This window comes from Zingiber officinale, chromosome 7A (genome assembly GCF_018446385.1).
Source record: "Zingiber officinale cultivar Zhangliang chromosome 7A, Zo_v1.1, whole genome shotgun sequence".
In the NCBI taxonomy this organism is placed as follows: domain Eukaryota; kingdom Viridiplantae; phylum Streptophyta; class Magnoliopsida; order Zingiberales; family Zingiberaceae; genus Zingiber; species Zingiber officinale.
The window spans coordinates 6,806,123-6,826,250 of record NC_055998.1 but is presented as its reverse complement, the minus strand read 5'-3'; the positions used below and the strand labels follow the sequence as shown (position 1 = coordinate 6,826,250).

The 20,128-nt window shown below is 42.7% G+C and overlaps 1 protein-coding gene and 1 long non-coding RNA gene across 2 annotated transcripts; one reads left to right on the top strand and one right to left on the bottom strand.

The window, feature by feature from the left end:
* Positions 1 to 2,702: 2,702 nt before the first annotated feature.
* On the bottom strand, positions 2,703 to 16,794 carry LOC122000852. The gene is made up of 3 exons (XR_006117231.1): positions 16,658 to 16,794; positions 4,106 to 4,148; positions 2,703 to 3,025 (listed from the first exon to the last, which is right to left on the bottom strand). It is a non-coding gene; the product is annotated as an uncharacterized LOC122000852 (long non-coding RNA).
* On the top strand, positions 16,155 to 17,742 carry LOC122000851 (homeobox-leucine zipper protein HOX20-like). Its single transcript, XM_042555322.1, has 3 exons — positions 16,155 to 16,576; positions 16,678 to 17,039; positions 17,147 to 17,742. The coding sequence occupies exons 1-3, from the start codon at positions 16,534 to 16,536 to the stop codon at positions 17,585 to 17,587; spliced, it is 846 nt and encodes a 281-aa protein (XP_042411256.1). The 5' UTR covers positions 16,155 to 16,533; the 3' UTR covers positions 17,588 to 17,742.
* The last annotated feature ends 2,386 nt before the right edge of the window (positions 17,743 to 20,128 follow it).

The window sequence follows — 20,128 nt, the reverse complement described above, 5'->3', positions numbered from 1 at the left end:
AAAGCTAAACCTGAATTTAACACAAAGTTAAACCAAATCCTAAAATTTAAACTTAATTCATCTCACAAAAATTATAGTTTTCCCGGATTGAAAACATAGATCGGGTGAGATGACTAAGAACTTCAAATTGAATCGAACCAAATCGAATCAAATTGAACCAAATCGAAATTAAATTAAATCAAATTATTTTAAAAACTCTTTTAAAAATTATTTTAAAAACTTTAAAAATTATTTTAAAAAATCTTTTAAAAACTTTAAAAATTCTTTTAAAAACTTTCAAAATCATTTTAAAAATTCTTTAAAAAACTTTAAAAATGATCTTTTAAACAACTTTAAAAATTATTTTAAAAATTCTGTTAAAAATTTTAAAAATTATTTTAAAAAATTCTTTTAAAAACTTTAAAAATTCCTTTTAAAACTTTAAAAATTATTTAAAGAAATTCTTTTAATAAAAATTTTAATTTTTTTAAAAATTCTTTCAAAAACTTTAAAAATTATTTTTATTTTTTTTAAAAAATTACCTGGTAAAAAACCAGGGGCGAGCGCCCATGGTATAGCTATCCGGGGCGCACGAAAGGTACTCCGGGCGCCCCGCCCCCACTAAACTCCGGGCGCCCGGACCTCCCTATAAAAGGGGGGACAGGGCGGCCCCTACTCTTGCACATCACCTTTTCATCTCTTGCAAAAGGCCTTTTTTGAGCCTTAACGAGAGAGGAATTGCTAATTAAAATTTTTCTTTGTTTCTTCGGTTATTACGTTGCTGCGAGTCAACCAAGGTCGTCATTTCTAAAAATCTTATTCACGATGCCTCATTAAAATTCCCCCCCCCCCCCCCCCCCCCTCTCAAGTTTTCAAATATTTCATAATTTATGCTTAGTATGTTTTTTTTATAATTTAGGAAATGTTCTAGATTTGGTGTTGGGCCCTCTACTGCTAGTGTTGACCCTAGGTTTCCTACTGACGAACTTAGGATTAGGTTTGAGTCTACCATCTATATGCCTATTAGGACTAGATGCTTAGATAGACAGTTTTTCTTATGCTCCTGTATTCTAGCTGTAGAGGTTATTAACTATTATAATTTACAAAACCTTGTTTACTGTACCAGTTCAGTAAACATAAGTTTATGTGCTGAATTTTATAACGACTTAGTTAGAATAGATGATCTTACTTATACTACTAGGGTAGCTTGTACTGATATCACACTCTCCCCTACCATTATTCAGACTTTTTTAGAGCTACGACCATCTACATGCACTTTTCAATGCTACCCTCCTAGGGATCTACCATTTGGTGATCCTTATTCACACATTACTCTGGATACGATTTACTCGTATTTTTTTATAGGGGGTGGGTACCCACTGTGACTATGTTTAGGTCAGTATCCCTTCGAGTTCACGACTATGTACTCTATAGAGTTTTAGTCTTCTACATTCTGTCGTTGTCCACTCGCGACATAGCGATGATGGGTCCATTTCATTCCTTTCTCTTATATGCCATTTGCCATGGATTAGACTTAGACATTAGTTTACATATCTTTCAGACCATTATCTACTCAGCTGGAGTCACCACCAGCGCTCAAGTTCATATGCTGTATTGTCACATTTTGACGACATATTTCGCCTCTCTACGTATTGACATCACCCGAGGCGATATCCGAGTCATGACTAAGTTTGACATCCTAGGATCTAGGAACTTCTCTTTAGGAGGTGTCCATATAGATGATAAGGGTGTCCTATCTTGGCGGAGGGGGGTACAACACTAACCAGACCCAGATGCCTAGGAGGAGGCAGAGCAGGATGAGTTTATGGTTGCGCTATTCGGCGAGGACGCTTCGACCCCAGTACCACCTCCACCTCCAGGTCTAGCACCTCGTCCCGCTCCTCGCACTCTTGGGGATCGAGTTGCCGGACTCGAGCTATCCATAACGAGTCTCCGTCAGGAGGTCTCCGATTTTCATCGAGGCATGCGGCAGGAGGTCACCGACCTACGACGGGAGATGTGGCAGGAGGTCTCCAACTTGTGACGAGACGTGAGACAAGAGATCTCCGACCTTCGACGTGATCTATCCAGCTCCCGAGAGGATGATCGGACTTGTCATACTGAGCTGATCGAGTTGTTACGTTCCTTGGGGTCCGGACCACCCTCCTCATCATCCCGATAGACTTGATCATCACTATTTGTATTTTATCATGACCGTTGTATTTTGACCTAAACATTGACTTACACTATTCTGATTTACTCCGACTTAGTTATATATCGACTCTGACATTGATTTATCTTGATGTGTTTAATAAACTAGGATCCTTGAAATTCTTAAAATTGTTTTAAAAAATTGATTATTTCTAAATGCTAGGGTAAAACGTCTTTTTAATGTTTTCAAAACTTCAAATTTTTAGAATTTCAAAAATAGTTTTAGCCTTAAACTAGATTAATCCCTTAGAAAGCATGTACCTATAAGGCTAGTACTTGAGCATCTCACCAACACTGTCACGCCCCAGAGGAGTCCCTGCCAGACAAAAATCCGACAGCATCTCCCCTGTACTGGTGACAATATGAAGGAATAATACATACACATATATATAACATAATACAACCATCAGCCCACACGACTGGAACATACATAAAATAGAAACAACATAACCATGCAGTTAATATACGCAGCCTACCCGGCTAGACATGAATAAAACAACCACGCAGTTAATATTTAGCCCACACGACTATATCAAAAACACACAGCCACACAGTATAATAACAATCCACACGGCTGAAAGTAAACATAGCGAAAAACCGAAGAGAAAACCCACAATCCACAACTAAAGGTTACTAGCCAATTAGGCTTACACTACCACAAGATCACGAAAAATAAAACACCATGAATCAACTCCAAACACAGACCAATCCATACAATATTAAAAATCGTTGTATGCTAAAAATACAAGTAAAGCAGAAATAAAACCGATATAACGCAGGACCTAGGACTGGCAGCTGACATCTCTCCAGGCATCCATGAATTATCTACTGCTACCTGGCGAAAGAAAATCATTTTGTGGGGTGGTGAGTATTGGAACTCAGCGGGTAAGGAAAGATTGTGCATGAACATCAAAATACAACTAGAAAGTGAGTCAAGAGTATACAGTCTCATAAAGAACTAGCAGATACTATAATAAAACCAAAATAAATACTCATACTTGAAATCATATCCTAGGCTAGGTATAGTAGGTCAGAACTGGTACTAATCTGCTACAATATTGCTCATAACTACAAAGGTAATAAGCAAGATATGTCCATTTTACCAATAACTACACCAGTGTCTAAACACCCATAACGAGTGTATATCTCAAACATAAGAAAGCATATCAGCATAAGAAACAACAGTAATATAAACTAGCTACCACAGCATAAGCTCATAACAGCAGCATAAATAAACAATACTAACAGCATGTATAATAACAACGTATGCACGGATGGTCACCCCGCCCACCTTTCTGCACCACGACCCCTGTATGGTCGAGAGGCCGGATCGATGATAACTGTACCACCCAAAAGCCGTCACTCCTCTCGAGTAATCGGATGGACAAGTGCTAAGTAGCTATCTAACTACCAAGCGAAGGGGATCCCTGCTACTCACAACTCCAACTACCACTACCCATGAGTGGCCGAGTGCGGCACGACAGGACCGGCGGCATCTCCTCCAGCTACCACTATCCATGAGTGACCGAGTGTGCGGCGCGGCCCGACGGCTCACTCCCCCACAAGGAAGAAGTGGTCGCCTGCATGCATACAATGACATGATGCGTACAATGCAGCGGTCATCATATAAACATAAGCTAAAAGCAGGTATAAGGTATGCTACATGAAACCAACATGCTAAATACAGTACATAAGTAAACCACAAACAAAACATACAAGATTGGTATATAGTACATGCTAAATATCATTGATAGCAACAAGAGACTATATGGACATAAAAACGAATATCTCGAAAGTTTTGAGTGGAAGTATCAAGCGCATGAAAAATTACGAGTGGAGTCAAGGTAAAGCAGTCCTTATCCAAAATAATTCATGCACATAGTTCAAAGAACTAAAGAATCAAAGTAAGAAATACCTGCCTTATGTGGAGATCGAGCTAACCGTCTTCAATCAATGTCCTGCAAATCATGTGATGTACAATTTAGCTAATTTCATAAACAACACTAACTAAACCGAAACCCAACTTAATTAGGGAAAAACCCTAATCCAACGAATCTCAATTCACCTAAATCTATCAAAATTCCCAACTACCTTTCAAGAGCCAATACTAAGAGCAAAACATCATCTCAACTAACCGAGACCACCTAGACCTCTATCCTGAATCCAAACCATCGAGCAGAAACCATCCGAACACCAAATTCACTCACAAACACCCAAATCAACAGCATACCTGTTTTGCATAACATGAGCCAAGAAGCATCGAATTCAATCAAAAGCCCCGAAGCCCAAATCCGTTCGTGAAAACCAGAAGGCATCCCAAGAGGAAGCAGGACATCACGAAGAACTCAAATCAAGATCCGTCCAGTGAACGCACATCTTAGACGAGCAATCAACCTCACCTAAATTCCTAACCCATACCTCATGGATCTCATATAAACATAAGGGAGAATACTTGCCGGATCCATTGGGGCACAGCACGGAGGGAAGAGGCTGAAGGCTGTGGCTTGTCGGCTTGGTGAGGGGAATCGCAAGGAAGGGGAGCGGTGCCATGAAGGAGAGACTGGCAGCTGGGGCTTGTCGCAACCGGCAATGGTGCGGCGTTTATGGTTCTGGCGTGAGGAGAGGCCGGCGGCGTCCGAGGTGGCTCAGGGAAGATGCGACGGTGAAGGAGAAGAGGGATGGGAGAGGGCACCAACGAGATGGCCTTCAACTGCTCTCCAGTGGATCTCGTTGCCGGCGGTAGTGGAGGTTGGGGGGCGAGGCGAGGAAGAAGAGAAGGGGTGAGATCGGCATGGGAAGAGGAGAGGCGCGCGCGTGAGGATGCTAGGGCACGACAATTTAGGTTTTTATATATAAACTTAGGTTTAGATAAATTAAAACCTAAGTTTATTCCTCAATCAATTGCCATAGTTGAGTATTTCAAACGGACCTTTTTCAAAACCTATAATTTTATCCCCTCAAAATACGTCATACGAGTTCCGATTAAATTCTAGAAAATTCCTAAAAATTCCTAAAAATTCCACTAAAATTATTTGTCAAATAACCTTATTATTTAAATATTATTTGGGTATCGTATTTCACAAACACCCTAGGATTCCCTTGTTTGTGATTGTCGAACATAGAAAGGGGTGAGATGCATAGGCAAATTGTCTGGACTTAAGATGCTTATTTAAGTGCATCGACATAAGTCTGGGCGTTAAATACAAAATAGACATTAATCGGGTTAAGTTATTCAGTTTAGTCAAACACTAACTAATTACAATTAGACTTAATCTGACTAACCAAGTGAAAACTGTTATCCTCTAATTGTCAGTAAGTAGCTAATTGGTTAGATAGTTTTTGTAATGTCTGGTTCAGGGGGAGGATTACTGATTTTTATACTTATATTGAAATTAAGTTTTGAAAAATATTTCTTTAATAACATATTAAACCTTTTTAACACTAACAAAATTTTGTTTGGATTTTTTAAACTTAGGTTTTAAACGTAGGTTTGAAAAGTGATTTTATTTAGTTTCGAACTTTAAAATTGTTTAAACTTAAGTTTGAAAATCGTATTTATCTACTTAGTTTTGAAAATTAGATTTTTCACACTGAGTTTTGAAAATTAAATCTTACTTAGTTTTGAAAATTCAACTTTGAAAATCGTATTTATCTACTTAGTTTTGAAAATTAGATTTTCACACTGAATTTTGAAAATTAAATCTTACTTAGTTTTGAAAATTCAACTTTGAAAATCGTATTTATCTACTTAATTTTGAAAATTAGATTTTTCACACTGAGTTTTGAAAATTAAATCTTACCTAGTTTTGAAAATTTGACTTTAAAAATTATATTTATCTGCTTAGTTTTGAAATTTAGAACTTATAAACTTAAGTTTTGCAAAAGTGTTCAAACTTAATTTGAAAATTAAATAAAATTAGTATTAAAATTTGATAAACTTGGTTTGAAAATTTTACTTTTACAAAACTATCTTTATAAAATTTATGTTTAAAAAGGTGTTTTAAAAAAACTTACTTATGAAAATTTGATTAATTTTGCAAAGTTTATCTTTAAAAATAATTTTCAAACTTAGCTATTTTTGAAAAAGATAAAAAATAAAGCTTAAAACAAAATTTTCAAGAATGTTCTATGTTAAACTCCCCCAAGTCAATCTGACTTGTGTTTATATTCTCTCTTGCTTCTTTTACTTAGTTATTTACAATCAGCATTTTTACTATGTTTATTTTTTATGAATAACAAAGTGGGAGAGATAGGTTGAAGTTATTTAAACAACAAAATTTAAAACAAAGCTAACTTAACAACCTTTTAAATGCTTATTTTTGCTTGCATATTTTTTCACTAACTTAATCAGGTTGTCATTGCATCAAAAAGGGGGAGATTGTTGGTGCGGTTTGTAACGACCCGACCCTTTGGCCTCTTGGGCGACCCTTGCGGCGGCCCACTGGCGACCCTTATGTCGTCGGCCCATTTGGCGATCTCTAATGTCATCGACCGATGACCCTTTGGCCGTGCCATTACTCATTAGGACTTTCCATCCCTAGCAGTGGATTTTTGCCTCCCCCAAGATTTGAACTCTAAACCTCCAGGCTTAAGTATTAGAGTTTATGAATCCTGGTAGCCAAGTGAGCGCCTCTCACTTGGTTACCAGGATTCATAAACTCTAGTACTTAAGCCTGGAGGTCTAGAGTTCGAATCCTGGGGGAGGCAAAAAACCACTGGCCAGGGGTGGAAAGACCTAGTGAATAACGACACGGCCAAGGGTCGTTGGTCGACGACATTAGAGGTCGCCAAATGGGCCGACGACATAAGGGCCGCCAGTTGGGCCACCACAAAGGCCGCCCAAGAGGCTAAAGGGCCGGGTCGTTACACTGTTAGCACTAACAGTCTAACTCAAGTTTTGATGAATGAGAAAATAGGTTAAGTTAGTTTCGTTGTTATCTAACACTCTGATCGAGTGTGCACGCGAAGCCCAGACAGGTCGACGGCTGATTGGATGTCTGGCATGAAGCCCAGCTAAGTTGACGGACCGACCGGATAGCTGGCACGAAGTCCAAACGAGTCAACGACCTGACCGGACGTTTGGCAGGAAGTCTAGCTAGGTCGATGGGCTGACCGGGTAGCTGGCACGAAGTCCAGATGGGTCGAAGGATTGACCGAGTGTTTGACAGGTAAGTTAAGGTAAGTCATTGGTGGGGAGTGACTGTGAGGACGCGCTCCCAGGAAAGGGAATATTAAGCGTCGATCCGACTTAGATCCATTTCAGATATCTAAGTCGAGATCGTGACTAGATTCTGGTCTCAAGGAGACGGAATCTAATTACTATTATGTTTTATTATAAACTGTACTAACACTCTGTTTTGCAGGATATATAATTTACATTGCCTCGGTCGGTCTAACGTTTTCTTGTAGAAAGGAGATTGCTGGAAAACAAGGGTCCAAGCGCCCGGAGGCAAGTTTTATCCCCAAACAAGCTTCGTCACATGGAGCACCCTGATTGGCTTGGTTACATCACATTCAAGGCGCCCTGAAGGTATTCAAGTGCCCCAAACCTCCTATATAACGAGGGTGAAGGCTGAAGCAAAGATATAACTCACGATCTACACTTCTGTGCTCCTGCGACGCTGCGAAGGCTCTCTGACAAGTTTTTTTTCTATCTTACTCTCTTATTATCGGTTTTTCTTTTACTAAATAATTCCTGTACTGCATTTGTAAAAACCTTTCAAATTATTAGTGATTGTCCAACGAAAACACTCAATGAGTGCGGGTCTTGGAGTAGAAGTCAACAAAGGCTCCGAACCAAGTAAAACTACTTTGTTAGCATTGTGTTTTCGTTTTTCCGCTGCCTACTTTATACGTCGATATTTTTAAATCGCTATTCACCCCCCCTCCTCTAGTGAATTCTCGATCGAGCAGTACCTGGCTAAGGGAGAAAACCTCTATTTTTATATGACAATGCGTACCTCTGGAGATTGACCGATGTCAAAGAATGTTGGGTGTCAGGACCTATCGGGTGATGGAGGACACGTGGAGTCCTCTCATTGGTTGAAGGAAGGTTCCATTCGCAGATGATAGCAGACCACTAGAATATTCCCTGACGCATAGCAGTTATTCTCTAACAGACGGTTACGATTCCCTACCCTTGTTGTCGCCTAGTTCTTTTTGTCTTGCCCGAGTTTAGCTAGGAACCACTTGAGACGATCGTTCGAGTGAGCCACCTGATTTGAGTCTTGATAAGGGAGTCAAGTTGTGGTGTGGGCCCTATCTTTCCTGCTGCAATCGCTAGGGGTCAACTGGGAGTTGTCTTACTGAGAGTACCAGACTTAGATATGCGGCTCAGGCTGAGGAAACCTGACCAGTCGGGGAAGGTCAAGCCTTACTCCAGGCTACATCTTATGTCTCTAATCTGGGACCCTGATCTGTCGGTACTCGATTGGGAATTATGCGGCTGATGACGTCAGGTGATTTAACTTCTTCTTTCCCTTAACTACTGACTGTCACATCCCTTTGACTTCTGACTATCCTTGACTGACACGTCTTCTCGACTTCTGACTGTTTGATCTTATCAGATCCCATCTTTATGCACCGTATCACAAGTCTTCCCTCCAAGTCTAGTCAAAGGAGGCTCAAGTCTAACTGACTAGACTCAAGCTCGAGTTTCATTTACTTTGCCATTATGACTATAAATGCTGCTTCTTTTCCTAGATCATTGGTACTGTAACCTGTTTAATTGCTCAATCAACCTCATGAAAATGGCCACTTTATTCTCTGCAGAAATTGACTTCTCACCTCCTCCTCTTTAAAAGGAGCTGGCCTCCGCTCAGAGAGACACACTTTTCTTTAACTGACGTCCTTTAATCATGGATTTGAACTCCGAGTCGAATGAACTACAACACCTTCGCCAGCAACTGGCGAACGTTAATGCTCGGGGTGCCGACTCATGGGTAGCCCCGGAAAAGAGTTCTGAGCACTTAGGTGAGCACTTAAGCTGAGTTAAGAATGAGATTTTGTTTGAGGGGGTGCTTCCCTGTAATTTATCAATTAAATGTGGGTCTGCTTGGGTTTCAGCCTTTATTCCTATCTCTTTATTTCTTTCCTACTGGAACTTTCTTGCTTCTTGCAAACATCTTTAACAAAAAGGACGTTTTTGAATATTCATGACTTACGTGACCATAGCGACGCTAATTGCCCTCAGGAAAACTACTTCTTTGACCCATGACAAGGGCTCTACCCGTCTATCACCCCCGACAGGGTAAATTTAAAATACTGACCAAACGACTGGGGGGGGGGGGTAAAAATGCCAACTAAGAGGTCGTTGGTCGTGAGAGCATGCTCACTTATAACTCGTGCTGAGGCGAGAGTCTAGATCGCCGACCGAGAGGTCGTTGGTCGTGAGAGCATGCTCACTTATAACTCGCGCTGGGGAGAGAGTCTGGAGTACCGACCGAGATATCATTGGTCGTGAGCGCATGCTCACTTATAACTCACGTTGGGGTGAGAGTTTGGAGTATCGACCGAGAGGTCGTTGGTCGTGAGAGTATGCCCACTTACAATTCGCGTTGGGACGACAGTCTAGAGTACCGACCGAGAGGTCGTTGGTTGTGAGAGTATGCTCATTTATAACTCGCGCTAGGGAGAGAGTCTGGTATCGACTGAAAGGTCGTTGGTCGTGAGAGCATGCTCACTTATAACTCGCGCTGGGGCGAGAATCTGAATCATCGACCGAGAGGTTGTTGGTCGTGAGAGCATGCTCACTTATAACTCGCATTGGAGCGAGAGTCTGGAGTACCGACCGAGAGGTCGTTGGTCGTGAGAGCATGCTCACTTATAACTCGCGCTGGGGTGAGAGTCTGAAGTACCAACCGAGAGGTCGTTGGTCGTGAGAGCATGCTCACTTATAACTCGCGTTGGGGCGAGAGTATGGAGTATCAACCGAGAAGTTGTTAGTCATGAGAGCATGCTCACTTATAACTCACGCTGGGGCGAGAGTATGGAGTACCGACCGAGTGGTCGTTGGTCGTGAGAGTATGCTCACTTATGACTCGCGCTGGGGTAAGAGTCTGGAGTACCTACCGAGAGGTTGTTGGTCATGAGAGCATGATTATTTATAACTCGCTCTGGGGCAAGAGTCTGGATCACCGACCGAGAGATCGTTGGAGGTTGAAGGAAATGTTCCCGTGGGCTTAGCCCCATTCACCCGTGATCATGAAGCGTGTTACATAAGACATTAGTTGAATTTGAATCTGACTTTGATTCTGAGGCGGGGATGAGGTGCCAAATTTTGATCAACGCTTTCCGCCGCCTCCTACTCCACTTCCCGAGGTAGCCGCATGGAATGTTCAGTCCTCGAGGCATGGTGTCACTGTTGCCATATCAACTCCATGATTTCCCTGTCCTTTCCATCATAAATGTCACTTCATAGGAAGTTGACACATGTTCCACAAACTTCCCTGACGCACGCTTTTTGCACGCGACCTGATGGTGCTGCTCTCCTTTGATTTGATGGTTGTCGTGAGCCTCGCTGTTTCAATTGTCCAGCTCAAATCCCCATGCTCCTTAAGGGTTTTCGTTTACCCTAAAGACCTCCAATAGCTGTTCATCGACACTTCATCTTCCTCGACCTTTCCTCCCTGCTTGCCTCTGCTTGTTCACTTTCTTCTTCGTGCATCTCCTTTGTAAATGCTTCTCCTCCCTCACCCTATGCTCCTTCGTCCTTCGATTCGAGAATGGTTGGAGAAACAATAATACTGTGGTACGCGTATTTTCGTTCTGATTGTGATAAGAGTGACATCAGGGCAGTGCTATCTAGCTTGCAGCTTTCTGAAGCATACCAGCTTCGCGTTCTCGGACCCAATAACCATCCTTATCCTCCTCCCGCAGACTTTGTGACCTTCTTCAAAGACCAACTTCTTGGTGGTCTCCATTTTCCTATCCCTTCTTTCTTTTCCTCCTTGAGTCGATACTTTAGTATCCCCTTATCCCAGTTCATCCTCAATGCCTTCCGCGTCATGTGTGGCATTGTCATCTTATGCCTCCTGTATGAGATTCCTTCGACTCCTCAACTTTTTCACTATTTCTATTCCCTTAAGTGATCGGAGCCGAGTGTCTTCATGGTGCAATCCAGGACCGGGTATAAACTTTTTGAGGGCATGTTGTCTTCCAATAAGGGTTGGAAGTCTCGTTTCTTCTATGTCCAGTTTCCTGAGTCCGTGATTTGGCCTGTTGAGTGACGTCCCAATCTTCCTTCTCCTTTTGAGTTGACCGACCATCAACACCGGTTTGCTTGCTTCCTTGTTTCTGAGAAATTGGATGGAGTGCAACTTTGACTCTCCTCTTTGCTACGGGAAAACATGTTGAATACTTTTGGGCTGAGCCCCATCCAAATGCTTTTGAGTGCATCTTTTGGTAAGATTACCTGACTCTCCTTTCATTTCTTCACTAACTGAGGTGTTTTCGTTTGCCTGCAGAAGTCGTCATGTTTCGAGCCTTCGCCCTTGGCTCCTCTACAATGCCCAGCAAAATTCTACAGAAGCGAGGTAGGGAGATTAGGTCTGGTCAGGAGGTTCCCCAGGTCAACACCTTAGCAGGGGCCTCTTCTCAGCAGTCGGAGGACCCTGAGGCCCCCCGAAGAGGAATCACTTCCCATCGAGACAACTGTCGGCGAGCAGGCTTCGTCTCCAACTCCTGAGCAACACTTATGCCTTTAGCACAAGAGATGACAGGTTACTCCATCAGTCCAATCTTCACCTCCCAGGCCTCCTATGTCTCAGGCGTCTTCCAAGGCCAAAACTTTTGCCCAGGTAACACTTCAGCTTCGCCAGAGACTGTAGCCCCATCTTCTATCCCTGTCGCAGTCTAGGAGCAGACAACCTCCCAAGCAGAAGGCTAGTCTGGGACTTTTACGCCTTCTGCTCATCCATCCTTGAGCCAGCAACCGCCTTTGGCTCCTGCTTCTTCTTCTCGTCCTAAGGAGCGACCCAAAGGACGATATGTCTTTACTTCTTCATTTCAACTGTCATCCCTCTAAGTGCTGAGTCTCATCCCTTCCTCCAGCACTACTTCCAATTGCGGTCAGGTGCAACTTCATGGTGTCTTGCCTGATTCATGGAAAAGCACGACCGACCAGATTTTGGAATGCCTCCAATTGGATCTAGCCGACTAATTTTCTCAACGGCTAGTGTCGGTAAGTTTTATCTGTTTCCTCTTCATGCCCCTGGAATATCGCTAATCCTTTGTCCTTTGCAAACTTGCATCGTGGGCTTGACCCTCTGCCAGTATGTAGCCATGTCTGCATCAGGAGAACGAATCCTTGAGGGCTCGAATTCAAGAGATGGCGTCTCCTACAACCGCTAGTCGCACTTTTAACCTGACAACCACTGAGAGCTTGCTCCAGTCTTACTTGCAGACAGCAAAGGAGCAAACTTGAACTGCCAGGGACCTGGCTCACGCAGGGTCAAAGAAGGTGTAGTCCTTGAAGACTGCCCTGAAGACCAACGAGTCCAAGCTTAAATTTGAGGGTCTGAGGCACGTCCAGATCCTGGCTGACCTGGAGGCGAGGGACGACGAGGTGACCACCCTCTCTTTATAGCTGTGAGAGCTCCAAGAGGCACATGCCTCTATGAAGATAGACCTGGCGGCCAAAATGACAAATCTGTCTGCCAGTACGGATCGTGAGACCGCCCTTCAAAAGCAGGTGAATGTGGCTCATGCCACCCTTAAGTCAGTGCAGGCAAAGCTCTCAGCGGCCAAGGCAGAGTTAGTGGTTGCACGCTAGGAGTTGGCTAAGGCGCGGGACGACACAGACAAGGCTAGGGAAGAGCTGAGAGACTACTAGACGGGCGAGGACTTGCGCCTGGAAACCCACAAGACCTCCTTCCTAGCTTCCAATGATTTTGGAGCTAAGATAGGTCACCTTATTAACCAAATGCTGTGTTATGGTGGCGCAGGGGCCTTGTTGCAATTGCAAGAGAAAGACTTGCTTCGGTCGACTCCCCCTGAAAACTTCTTGGACCAGACCCGTCTTCTCAATGAGCTCCCTGATGAAGCCTTCCCTACCTTTGAATAGTCTTTGCCTCCTTGTAATTGCCTTTGTTTTGAATGATGATGTAAGGTTTCAAACCTTTATATGACTATGAACTTAAAATTTCTTTAAGAAGTGGTGTAAGTGTTGTGTAAATGGTCATGTGGTTAGTGTGTAATGTGGTGCTTAAATGTCTATTGGGCCCATCCAGGACCCTAAACATTTCACCTTGTATGCTTAAGTGACTTGTTAAATGTTTGTCCCCTTTGTGAATGTTTGGTTGGCTTAGTACCCGGGCAGGCATCAACGAGGGTCCTTTCACTTGATCGAGCGTTAATCCTTACTGGCCACTCCATTTCCCTTGACGGGTTACGTGGTCTAAATATTGGATTGGTCGCGAGCCACAGTGATTCCTAGGTCATTCTACTAGCCCGAGCGAGGCTCATTGCAGCCTCGCCTATTTCTAATGTCATAAAGACTTCTACTCTATTTTTACCGCGTGTCCTCTGGTCCAGCTTTTTCTGACAAGACTACTTCAACCCAATATCCTAAGACGATCCAATGGCCAACATTGCTTCTACATCTACGGCTGATGTCAGCTACCTCGTCTACGAATCACATGATTGGTGATGATGTCGAGGTGCCCTTCCAGGCGTCTCCCTTGGCTACTATAAATAATCTGCTTATCTCATTTGGACATCTTCGCTAATAGCCGAAGTTAGGTTCCCTTCTCTTCCTCCTTCTGTGCTTTTGCTTTCTGGCCTTCTATTTGTCACCTTGACCTCTTCATGGATTCTCCCATACTCCGGTATGCTCCTGGAGTCTCAACCTTCAGTGGTGTAGATCTGAACGATCTCTGCTTTGCGTATGAAGTGTCTTCGGCTATGCATATCATCATACCCTCCGAGGTCTATCAACTCTTCCGACCTCCTCAGGGCTATGTGACTTTTTTCAAAGAACAGATCGTAGCCAGTCTTCGCTTTCCTATCCACCCTTTCTTCTCTAATGTGAGTCACTATTTTCGCATCCCCCTTTGTCAACTCACTCCCAATTCCATTCAGATCTTGTGCGGATTCGTTCTCATTTGTGACTTGTGTGATATTCATTGGACTTCTTTCCTATTTCACTACTTCTTCACCCCCGGCGCCATAGTGAGGACCTTTTTCGATTCCAGGCTCATACTCGAACTACCCTTTTTGCTCCCCTGCCCCCTTCAGAGTCGAAATGGAAAAATAAGTACTTCTTCCTTCGCTTTCCATCGGCTATGGAGTGGCCTACCGAGTGACGATTATCTGTTCCTTCGGTGTCTCCTCTAGGAGACTATCGCTCAAACTCTACTTTTTTTGGAGGCGTCGTCGCAACTAAAGGGCTGACACTTTGATCTAGGTGTATTGCTAATGGAGGATATGTTGTACCTATTTAGGCTAAGCTTCGCTCGTTCAGAGTTACCACACTCTGTTAGTAAGTATTACCTTCGCTTTGATTTACTTTTACCTCCCGTTCTAATCCTCATTTTCGCTGCAACTGACACTCTTGCTTGAGCATCTCGAATCAAGTCTCTCCCATTAAGCGCTTTAGAAATAAATCAACGAGGACACATAATCTTGAATAGGCGAGGCCTTCCATATTCCACTCCAATCGGCGAGATTTGGATGCTAGAATCGCTGAAAGAAATAAGACTTTTGTGTTGATATTGTAAACAATAACATCTCTAAATTTATTATATGGAAATGTTTTACCATCGATGGTGATGAGTTTGATGTGATGGCCATCGGCCATGAGCAAATTTAAGTTCTTCACTGACCAACTAAATTAATTAATTTTATTTAAATATTTATTATATATATTAAAAGATAAAAGATAAATATTAAAGATATTGAAATTTATTTAATAGTTTATATTTTAAATTTTAATTTTAAAAATACTTTATGATTTTTTAAATACTTAATTGCAAGAAAGAAATTCTAGACCATAAATACATTATTCAATTTTCATGGATTGAAAATTTTAAAGTTCAAAATTGGAGAAATTCCATCTCATAACGATCACTTCACTTAAATCTTCATAATCAACAGTTAGTTTAGTTTGCTACGCACAAGTGAAATATACACACACTATAAAGATAAAAAAAATAAATAAATGAGGGAAACAAAAGTTGGAGATCTTTATTTGTGATATTTTAGAAAGTTTAGGTACAAAAGTTTTAAATGTTATTTTGACTATTGCAAGGCTAAAATTAATTATTTTGCACCAATTTAAAAGGGACCAAGAGGGGAAAAAATGATCAAGTCGAGAACACGTTTGCACTCGACCTAAGATTTGTGCTACTACTGTGCTAGGTATGAACTCGTTTTGGCTATAGATATTGAATTGCGATAGTCCAAATAAATCCCAAAAAGTGGCACCAAGCTTGATTCCAATTTATGAGTCAAGGTTAATATGACATGACCCTTATAAGGTTGAGTTTAGCATGGCCAATATCATGTCAAAGTAGGTCAAATAATGGCCAATGTGATATTAATTGCTTTCTCTAATTAGACCATAACAATCAGATCCAAATGTGTTATTTAATTGGAGCTTACGGTCATAGATCATGGATCTAAATATTATGAACTATATATTTTTCCAACATATAATAGAACAAAGAAATGAATGGTCTATCACAAAATAAAGAAGATAAATAAAATAGTGCAAAACTAAAATGATGTATTTTATTTGGTTTCCCCTATTATGTAACCCTTATGTAAAAACAAGGCATGCATGGGGACATCCACAATTCAAGGTCGTAAAATAAGAAAGTAATAGAAAAAGGAAATAAATGATTCATTTCATTTCATTTCATTTCATTTTGGACGCAAAGTCTTCTCTTAACCAATGTTACCCTAAACCCAACCCCAAACCCAACTAAAGTTTTCAAATTTGTTTTATTTATAGAGGAAGGGAATCTCTCGCTCGCTAGCTCTTCTACCACCTTCCTCCTCTCTTATCCATCTCTTTCAGCTTCATTGTTCCTTCCTTCCTCACTGATCCACGAGTGCATCTCCACCAGTTTCACGCCACAGATAGATCTACCAATCTCAATTGATGGGCTCTGAAGGCGAGGAGATGGGCCAGAAGGAGAAAGAAGAGGGGACGTGGAAGAGACCCTCCTCCTCTGTTCATCCTCTGTTCTCTGCACAGCTGCTCCCTCAGCTGCTGTGCGTCAGCCCACTTCCCTTCTTCCTTTAGAACTCGGTAAGCCGAGTTGTACAGTTAAAGAGACTCTGCTTGCTTGTCGAGAACAAGCTAAAGATCTTCTGAAACCACCAACTCAGTTCGGGATTGTCATGAAGAGATCACTCAGTTACTCGGATCATCTGATCCCTACTGGTATAATTCGATTATGTGTAGCTAAATTATGATAAGGAATTATGAAAAGATTTCATCTTTCTAGCGTAATTGGTGTCTAACCTGGAGTTGATTGTGCGAAGGAGAAGAGAGGACCACGTTCACGTCGTTCATGGACGGGCTCGAGGAGGATGAGAGCCCGGAAGAGGAGATGTATGGTGGCGGAGGGCGCGGGGCGAAGAAGCGGCGGCTGAGCGCGGAGCAGGTGAGAGCGCTGGAGAAGAATTTTGAGGTGGACAACAAGCTGGAGCCAGAGCGGAAGGTGAGGCTGGCGCAGGAGCTCGGCCTCCAGCCGCGGCAGGTCGCCGTTTGGTTTCAGAACCGCCGCGCGCGGTGGAAGACCAAGCAGCTGGAACACGACTATGCCGCACTCAAGGCCAACCACGACGTGCTCCGCCTCGACTGCGACGCCCTCCTCCGCGACAAGGACTCCTTGCTCGCAGAGGTAAGCCAGTCTCGGATTAGGGGGGAAACCCTAATTTTTTACCTCTCAAAATTGGCGGTAGTCCTCAAAAGGGGGATCTCGACTCTATCCGATCTATATCGGTGCAGATCAAAGAGCTGAAGGCCAAGTTAGCAGAGGAAGATCCATCAGCGCCGGCGGCCGAGAAAAAGACGATTGCGGGTACGGACGAACCCCCTCCTCCGTCTCTGGCGTTCAAGAACAGGTCGTCGGACAGCGACTCGAGCGCTATCCTGAACGACGCCGTACTCAACGACGAGGACAGCCCGCGGGGATTCTCGTCATCTGCGTCGGCCACCAACATGCTATCGGTCGGCATCGGCGCCACCTTCCCGGATTCGCCGCCGCCCCTCCCTCTTCTGAACCTGGATTCGAGGACAATGAAATCAATCGGAGTAGGCGGCGGGATTTACTATTACCAGAATCACCCGATGAAGATGGAAGAGCTACTGGAGGGAGAGGAGGAGCACTGCCACGGCTTCTTCGCCGACGAGCCGACGCCAGGTCTCAATTGGTTGTACTGGAATTGAGCCGCTAGCGAAAACGACGGCGAGGGTAATTATCATAATCAATAATTAGTATGGAGCATGCTCTACGGAATTATTTTTGTAAAATCAAATATGTATGTATTATCATGTTATCTTAAATTCTAATGGCGCAAGTAATTAATAATTTAGCACAAAAATCCTACACATATCGTAATTATTTGTCACTCGATTTTTGATCGAGGACTAACGAAGATTTTGTATGGGTCATGCTCAATTAAGCAAAAAAATAACTTAGAAAAATTACAGATTGTTTCGGTTATCCAAATCAATTGAATGACACGGACTACGTCCCTGATAAGAACTGCAAAATAAATAAATAAAAGACACCTGCCACTTCATTACCATTGTTTATTAATACCGACGCGGACGTCAATTTATGATCAGTCCACATACTTTTCACCGACGACTAATTGGCCCACATACTTTTCAACAATTTCATGTCCATTTCAGAATCCGCCAATATATCTTCTCGTTTGGCCAGCCAGATAAAAAACACGGATGAAAAATTAGGAAATTGTTTCTCCAGTCACTTGTTTGTTTACACTCCTACTCGGAAAAAAAAGACTCAAGGAGTTACAGCATCGCGATCCCATCCAGCGGTGGTCCTCCTAACGCATCACATCGCATCGCGCATCGGCCAACGGAGCTGGTACAGCGACGGTGGGGGGCCACCGCGGGGGCTCAAATGGCTGGGAAAAAAGGAAGGGAAGAAATACAGAGGCGGTCCACGGTACGTGCACTTTACGAGGTCCTCTCCGCCCCTCGCAACGTCCCCGTCCGCCACTCGTCCAAATCAGCATTGGATTCCACATCCCTGCAATGAATGAGCCACGGCTCGATTGGTTGCCACTTTGAAATGTGTGTGTGTATGGATTGAAGAAGAAGCCAGTAGGTGGTCCGTTGACGCCTGCAGTCAACAGTGAAGGAGAGGGACAACATAGGCGTGGTAGGGCTCCGCGGAACCAGCAGAGTCGGTCTCGCTGTTTTTAACTTCGGACGACGGTAAATGAGTACAATGTTTATGACATATTACTTGTACCTGTTCGATATAGCAGAGAACCAAACAAGAGTTTACACCCTGATCTACTAATTCAAGTAGAATGCTCTCATCATCTCCCCTCAATCGAACCAGCCCTGATTCAAGAGAGGGAGCGTTTTGTCCTTAACCTGGCCCTGGCAGGAATCTGATCGAGATTGTCGTACATTGTTACTCCTTCGAGAACAGAGCAAATGGCAAACGAAACCATAAACAGACCGCATGCTTCACAATCAAATCTAAACATTTCTCAGAACAGGGAGGGTGATATTTATTTATCTCAAACTTATTCATATTCTGACAAACTGTTAGATTATTTTGATTCAAGAAACGGGGGCCTCACACTGCTGAACATATGAGCTAGAAGAACATATAAAATCCGAGAATGATATTAAGGTTGATGTAGTTTTGGTTGGAACTTTAACTTAACTATCCGCTGAATATAGATATGACTGAATAATCTAACGATACATTCAATTGTTGCACGTGCCTTCTTTGGGGAGCAAGAAAGGTCAAAGACCTACCCGACTGTTGCCCGCACCGTGCTCTACTGGTATTCCTCCAAAGTCATAACTCATAAGCTTGTGAAGAATTAACTTCTCTAGCTTGGCATCCATACCATGTCAAGAAATGCACAGCTTGGAAAAGGAAAATGAATGCCTAATTAAAACCTAGATACCAGGAACTAACCATGTTACAGACCAAAAACAGAAGCAAAATCCTTAATCCATTATGAAGGAAATCACATAGAAAATGTAAGAATTTGAGGTTTCAAGAACGAAAAATTCAAAGTACGCATAAGGTGATCAAGTGCAGTGATAATCACATGCGGTAGTGCTAGATACATTTCTCGCCTGGAATAGAAATGCACAACTTGGAATATTATGTGTCCGCAGTTGTTAGTGTTGTCATTAATTAATGATTCAATGCATGCTATGGAAGTAGTAGCATGGAGACCGTGGATGGTCAAGTCATTGATTAACGAACAAGTTAACGTGCGTGTTTTTCGAAGATTGTCGGTGAAGGGATGAAAAGACCTAAAATGTACTCCAAAAGGGAGCTAGAATGACATCGGGGATGGATCATGGCAGGTCATTTCGACGCTCAAGTTAGGGTTTCTTTCGGTATCAAACTAGAGGAGGAAGAAGGAAGAAGGAAGAAGGGAGTTTAGTAAAGTCAAAGAGAGTCCCCCCCCCCCCCCGGTTTACCTTCTCTAATGTTTATATAGCTATCAGAAAAGCATATTTATGTCAGATGTTGCATTCTCCTCTATTATCCTCGTATGGGCTAGTGAAGAAATGAGATCCGACAATTATTATTCGCCTCTCCATTTATCAAGCGTCAAGTGTTTGAAGGAGGGGCAACCAAGAGACTAGATCTGACAACCACTTAACCACCTCTCCATTCCTTTGATGCCACATGTTTCTGAATATTCACAATAGTTGTCCGGATCTTCTAAGAAAAAATAACCTCATCAATGAGACGGT